Source organism: Etheostoma spectabile, chromosome 7, assembly GCF_008692095.1.
Source record: "Etheostoma spectabile isolate EspeVRDwgs_2016 chromosome 7, UIUC_Espe_1.0, whole genome shotgun sequence".
NCBI lineage: Eukaryota > Metazoa > Chordata > Actinopteri > Perciformes > Percidae > Etheostoma > Etheostoma spectabile.
The window spans coordinates 18,119,908-18,126,956 of record NC_045739.1 but is presented as its reverse complement, the minus strand read 5'-3'; the positions used below and the strand labels follow the sequence as shown (position 1 = coordinate 18,126,956).

The 7,049-nt window shown below is 41.8% G+C and overlaps 2 protein-coding genes and 1 long non-coding RNA gene across 4 annotated transcripts in view; 1 reads left to right on the top strand and 2 right to left on the bottom strand.

Moving 5' to 3' along the window:
* Positions 1–3,000, top strand: part of atp13a2 (ATPase cation transporting 13A2) — a 20,971-nt gene extending 17,971 nt beyond the window's left edge. Inside the window, exons 28-29 of the mRNA XM_032521796.1 lie at positions 1,673–1,842; positions 2,693–3,000. Coding sequence (XP_032377687.1) covers positions 1,673–1,842; positions 2,693–2,860 — 338 coding nt within the window. The 3' untranslated portion in view covers positions 2,861–3,000. The remainder of the gene's footprint in view (positions 1–1,672; positions 1,843–2,692) is intronic.
* Positions 3,001–4,581: 1,581 nt separating this feature from the next.
* LOC116693101 (uncharacterized) overlaps positions 4,582–7,049 on the bottom strand; it is a 25,378-nt gene continuing 22,910 nt past the window's right edge. Inside the window, exon 3 of the long non-coding RNA XR_004332845.1 lies at positions 4,582–6,381. This is a non-coding gene — a long non-coding RNA (uncharacterized LOC116693101). The remainder of the gene's footprint in view (positions 6,382–7,049) is intronic.
* The window catches only part of szrd1 (SUZ RNA binding domain containing 1), a 5,028-nt gene continuing 2,634 nt past the window's right edge, over positions 4,656–7,049 (bottom strand). For both annotated transcript variants that reach the window (XM_032521805.1, XM_032521806.1), the window contains one exon: positions 4,656–6,651. In XM_032521805.1, coding sequence (XP_032377696.1) covers positions 6,540–6,651 — 112 coding nt within the window. In that variant the 3' untranslated portion in view covers positions 4,656–6,539. The remainder of the gene's footprint in view (positions 6,652–7,049) is intronic.

Sequence of the window (7,049 nt, the reverse complement as noted above, 5' to 3'; positions counted from 1 at the left end):
CACACATGTCAAGCCAGTGTTATTGCACAAAACCGGTAATACAGATAATATTGTCCAGTTTCAACCTCTCTAAGTGTCTGTGTGTCAGACACTTAGAGAGAGGAGTCAAAACGTTTGATGGCCACAGGCAGGAAGGACTTCCTGTGGCGCTCTGTGGTGCATTTTGGGAGAGAGTCTGTCACTGAAAGTGCTCTGTGATTGAGCAACAAGCCATGGAGGTGGGTGCGAGACATTGTCCAAGATGGCATGTAGTTTGGACAGCGTCCTCCTCTCTGACACCACCAACGGAGAGTCCAGATTCCCCCCCCACGACGTCACTGGCCTTGCGAATCAGTTTGTTGAGTCTGTTGGCATCCGCTATACCCTCAGCCGCTGCCCCAGTGCAACAGCAAAGAGGATAGCACTGGCCACCACAGACTCATAAAACATCTTCAGCATTGTCCTGCAATGTTGAAGGACTCAGCCTCCTCAGAATAGAGAACGGCTTTGGCCCTTCCTGTAGAGGGCTTGAGTGTTCTTGGCCCAGTCCGTTTATTGTCTAAGTGCACTCCCAGGTATTTAGTCCTCCACAATGTCCCCACTGACCCCCTGGATGGAAACAGGGCTCACTGGCTGCCTTGGCTCTCCTTAGATCCACCACCAGCTCCTTGGTCTTTGTCACGTTGAGCTGTAGATGTTCTGCTCACCTCCATGTGACAAAGTCCCCCACCCAGCTCTGTACTCAGCCTCGTCCCCCTCGCTATACATCCAACCACAGCAGAGTCATCAGAAAACTTTGAAGATGGCAGGACTCTGTGTGGTATTGAAGCTGTGGTGTAAATGGTGAAGAGAAAGGGAAGAGGACAGTTCCCCTGCGGGCCCCGTGTTGCTGACCACTCTGTCTGACACACCTGTGTTTGCAAGGCGCACATACTGTGGTCTGCCAGTCAGGTAGTCAACAATCCAGGACACGGTTTCTCTATAGAGCTCCCCCTACTGCTTCGGAATAGATATTTTGAAGCTCCTATGTTTACTTGTGTCTGACTCCTTGCTCGGTCAGTCCGCGGTTTCCTCTTTCTCTGTTCCTCCGGCAATGCTTTCTTAAGCTTCTGCTTTTTTTTGCCGGCTCAGCCATGACAATAGTGTGAAAAACTCTATCGCTACCTTGTTCTTATAGCTAGCCGGTTCCTGAATGGGGGCGTGTAGGCCTATGTGTGCAGTGCCGTGAAGCAATTTATTACATTGCGAGACCTAATATCATGCGATACTTGTTGATGCTGAGGCCGGCGCCACGGCAGCCTAAAAACTAGGATAGGTGTAGAACAGGCCAAGGAAGAACCCATTGCATTTTGGTGTGGATCCTAATGGGGGGGCCTTCTGGTTAAATATAACTGTAGCGGCTAAGCCTAAACGTTAAAGCCACTAAGGGGCTGCAACCGATGTAGCACAGTAGAGTAATAACTCTCACACTTCTGCTCATTGTCTTTGATGGTATTTATTTTCTGGGTATTACCTAAAATAATCCATAATAGTCCATACATATTCATACAAGCAAACATTTCACATACACATCACATGCGGTTTTGTGCTCCTCCACCACAGGACAAAGGTGACACCAACTTGGCTCCAACAATATTACAAGTGAAACTTATTTAACCCTAAACTCAGGTGTTTTTTCTTCTTATTTTACCAGGGATTTTCCTCATTCTACTATTAATCCTCTTTGCCCTGATGACTTGGCTGGTGTTGGATCCTGGGCCTCTCCTTAAAATACTTCATCTGTACGACTTCTATGACATGAATTTCAAAATGCTGCTCGTTGCTCTGGCTGCTCTTAACTTCCTCATTTGTTTTTTTGTTGAGGTGAGTGATGGCATTAAACTTTGATATTCCCTGTTTGGACAAATGTTAATGCAACCTTGCTGTTTCAATCATTAGCTCCAACATTAACCAGATGAGACGCATGACAGTCTGTGGATATAATTAATAACTTATACCCCAAACAAAATCTATCTTTGAAGACCCTCTAAAAGGCCAGAAAGATAGCTATGAAAAGTCTGTAATATTTTCCTTCATGAAGAAAAAGGTGCCTCAATTCATCTTAAGTTCATGTCAGTTACTATTTAAATCAATGGTGACATGTTTTAATGGTGGAAAAGGTATAAAAATGTCCATAGTAACTTCTTCATGCTCAGTATATTCAAAATACTTATATACTGTATACAGTATGTACAAGAGTGTACAACAACCCTCAAAAGTTTGACCCTGTACACTTTCCCTACCTCCACTTACTGCTGAAGCTATTGTTATTGTTGACTTGATAAGCACCTGTCATGTATGACTACAGCCACCTTGGATCTCGTACATTTATGTGTTGGTGGGGATTAGTCCTCCACTTTAATAACCAGCATACACAAAACTGGGTGAAAGCAGGCTTCATGCTAACAGAACGCACAACGTTTAACTTTCTATTCTAGAAAGACAGGAATTTCAGCTAGCAAAACACATAATTTAGCATTGGCTCACTGTCATGGCTTACTGGGACAGTTTAATAGATCTTGGCTGCTAGTCAAAAGGTCTGCTCTTTAAAAAAAAAAAGGCATGACGTTTTCATCATTAATGGATAACTACTCCAAATGGACAACTTGTTTAAGCTTGGGATGTTCCTAAAAACCTCTTGTTAACTGTACTGTTGCTGTTTTTTCTTCCTCAGGTGCTGATAGATTTGGGTATGCTGAACTGTCTTCGGTTGCTGCGTGGCACACGTGAATCTAAGAAACAGTACAAACGTCTGAACATCCTTCTGTCTGAATCCCCCTCATGGCCACCCCTTAATCAAACGCTGTCAGCCAGAGATTACACAGTAATCCAATTTAGCTAGCACCTGCTTGCCCCTCTGTTGGACACTGTCATAACCCAATCCAAAAGATGCTGTGAATGAGTTACATCCCCAACTTGATCAACAATACAAAGTCATGTTTACCTTTTATTAATAAAAAAAACTATTTTTTATCTAAACTACTTGTTTGTTTTGAAAGATGTTGTGATTTAATAGTGTAGTCCTGGGAGTGTTAAAGGACCATATTGCACTTTTTAGCCAAATAGTTTAACCAGATTACAAAAGCATTTTCTCTCGATCTGACCTGATGCATATAGTTTAGGTTGGATTTGTCCAGGTTTTGATTTTTATGCCTTCTCTCCAATATAGTAGATGTGAGATTAATTTCATATGTGATGCTAAAAGCTTTAAATATTTAAATGTTCGGCCGCAACATTTTAGCCAATAGTTCCCATGGATAATCTACAGCTCGCGCTAGGGTTGGGTACCAAAAACGCGTGCCGACGTAAACTGTCAAGATTGTATGGCTGCAGCCTGGAGCGTACCGTGTCATGCCATCCCGCCTGGTGCCATTCCCGAGCTTCTACTTTTCTAAATAAAAGCTCGCAGCTGGAACAAAATACTTAAAACAATATCTATCTTACTTTCAAAGTAAAAGCTCGCGTCAGCTATCATGAATAAAATACTTATCACCGTAATGTCAGGAGAAGCACGCAGACAGTTTGGACTTCCATTAGCTGTTTAAGTTTAATTACTAATGTTAACTAGCATGTTAGGTAGCGGTAATTAACCTGTGCCTATGTTATCTCCTTACATAGAGCTACGCTCTCCGTCTCTGCTGACTGGGAACGATTGAGATTTCTCTTGACACAGCTACCAGAAGACTTACAACTTAAAGACACGTTGTCAACGTCACATCTACGTCGTCAAGCTGAGTTGGAGGCTGCGCATTAACGCCTAGCCATCACCGGAAAAGTGCTTCTGTTTTCCTTCACTGGTCTCCGTCCAGAACAACGGGATCTGTTGATCCACTTTTTGAACTGTCTATGGACGGCATGACCAGAGTAATAGAGAAAGACAGAGTCTGACTGCATGACCTATGGGCATGACATGGGACGCCTCTAAATGGTAGTAACGAGACCTAATAAGAACGAAAATTGTGGTGCCTGACTTTACATAACATTACATTAGGCTAACATCTGGATTACACACCGTTCAAATTATGACAGCTAAGGTTAAAGAGTGTGAAGTGTGACTGTATTTCACTGTAGTGGATTCCAACACCGGGACGCAACAGTCTGCCCTGCAGCGTAACAGCTGCCGTTGTTGGAATTTAACACAACGCTGCGTTCAATTAAAACAGGTAGCCTCGTGGTGCATTCACAGTTATTGTAAGATACCCTTTTCCCATCTGGTGTTTGTTTTTGTTTTTCAACCGCATTTTACTGGTGAAATAAGTTATTGTTATAAGTTAGGTATTACACTATTACATTTTTAATAATGCTAATGGTTCAGTATTCTTATTTTTCTTTTTATTTGATTCATGCACCGACAGTTTTAAAATATCGATTTAGCACCTGTATCGGGACAAACCCAAACAATGCCAAATCCTAGCGCTTGCAGTGGTCAGTGTTCATTGGAAGTACGCCTAACCGAATAATGTTCCCAATCAAGTTTAAATGCATGTATAATCATCCCCTTTGGACAAAAGTGCCTGCCAATTTAATGTTAAGTATTAAAATGAATAACAAAATGAAAGACAATTTTTTGCAAATAGTTTTATTAAATCAGTATTCCCAGGCAGTTTGTGTTTCCACTCAGCTCAGCTAAAACAGTCTTGTCTCCTATTCTGCTGCTTTATTTCCTGAACTAAAATCTTTTGCCAGTATTGTGTATTCTCTCTGGGATATAGTCAGTTTCTTAAGCTACAGTAACAACCAGGAAGTAAAGATGTGATACAGGAGGCACAAGCTGAATTCAACCATTAGAAGAACATTTCTATTGATGATGATGTGCACCACTGAATATGGCTTTATTGAGATCCCTTCTCTGTTTGAACAATTAAAGAACATCTATTGGGCACAATGGTCCTGGTCATACAGGTAGTAACTACCGCTCTGGATCACAGACAGCTGCGTCTCCACGTTCCATTTCAGCAGAGAACCATCAGTTACTGAACAATCACACAGGGTGATGTTAAAAAAAAAAAAAGGCATTCATTCTTGGGACGTAGACATTGTTTCAGATAAATTTCACTGTATAGCACTGCTTCTAACAAAGTGCCAGCTCTAGCTTTAAATACGGACATTTGCTGCTTGAGCAATCGAACCCGCTGGAAAAATACAATCTTAGTTCATTTCATTCATTCAGTCTCGTTCACTTGCACCTGAGTTCCTGCGTACTGTGCGTCAGTGAAGGACATGAAGAAACGAGCACGCCGCTGACGAGGTGGAAATATGACGAAGAGGCTTACAGCAGAAAAATTCATTTCCTTGTCTGACCCTCCCTTGAGTTGCTGCCAAAACCACCTTCAAATAATGACTACTGTATTAACCGATATACTGTATATATATACACACAGGTTGATTTTAAAATGGGATTTTGGTTCATTTCAATTAAAATACTGCTGACATCTCAAAAGGCAGAAAAAGAACAACTTAAAAACAGACTTAAATCCACAATCACCTTTTCATTTGTCTTTGTTTTTTGCTTTAACTTTTAAATACAAATAATGTAAGAGTCCACAGAAGACCGCTAAAAAGCCTCATTAAAAAAAACAGAAGACAAAAAGTAAACAGAACTTGTCAGATATACAACTTGACGTGTGACCCTTACTCTCAGTTTTAAAAAACAAATGGCGATTTACATATTAGGGGTGCACAGATAATGCTTACAGCTCAGTTACTGGGCAGGTACCAGTTAGGTACGCAGCTTTAGTGGTGAGTTAACAGTTGGGGACATGACACCACAAGGTGCTGTGCACGGTGTGGGTGTTTAAACTGTAAGGACAAAGCATAGTATCTTGAGGCTATTTTATCACTAATAGAAATGTGAATGCTTCCTATTTCATAAACACTGTAAATATAGTTTATAAAAAAAATTTCGATATTGGATACTGTTTTCATGAACAGGTTCTTGGTGGTGTATGTATATTGTGAAGTAAATTTATCTGTACTCAGTAGATATCAGATTATCAGACTATAGACAACGACGAGCAAGAAAAACAAAAAGATTAAAATGTTGTGAGCCAACATCTGAAAATTAAAAAAAAATGTAAAAAGGTGAGAAGTGATGTCTGGTATTATTGCTGAGGAGAAGCTGCTGCCCAAGTTCCAGCTCATGTTATTTTGCGATGGCCTGTCACTTCCCCTTCTCTCTCTGCCATCCTTAGTTTAAGTCTTTGCTTCTGGAGGAGAGAGATGGAGCCGTAGGGCGTCTTTTAAAGGGATCATCACAGTGAGTCCAGAAGATGTTCATAATCACAGTGTCAAACAGACTGGAGTGGGGAGAGAAGAGAGCACATTTCCATTTGACTTGCTCCTGGAGTTCCTTGCTCCCCGTCACTGCTAGTGGGGAGAGCTGAGCAGCAGCGTGGCTGTACTCCCGGCCCATCCGATATAATGGAACTGAAGGAAGTTTTAAGAATACAGTGCTGTATTTGCTCTCTGGTGGCCCTTGATCTCTCTCTCCCCTCAAAGGCTGGGCGGCCTCCAGGACCCACTTATCTGTGCTGTCGGAACCCCTGGGTGCCATCTGGGCCGGCTGGCTGCCGGACCGTTTGATTGTTTGATCGGGTGTCTTCTGAAGGCAATGTAGAGTTATTACGCCCTGCCCTGGCAGAAAAAGGGGAAAGAGGAATAAATTACACATGCCAGCTGCTGAACATAAACGACTCCTAACTCGTTTCAGCAGCATTCTTGTTGGCAATGGATGTCTTTCTCTTGAACTAATCTGATTACAGGATCCCTGATCTCCACACATGCTTTTAGTTATAGTGTTCCCTCTTAAGTTTTAGAACTCCAAAACTTCCATTCTAGCTTTTTGTTTGGACGTCAGTAAGGCTCATCACAACCCTACTGACGTGGATTCTGACAATTTATCGGCAATTTAGCTGGAAGTGGTCTTGTGTTTCGTGGCCACTGCATGAGTTATCGTTCTGATTGTTGTCTTGTGTTGCTACCATTATGGCGAATTTATAGTGTTTATATTTTAAATTTTTTTTTTTTTTTCT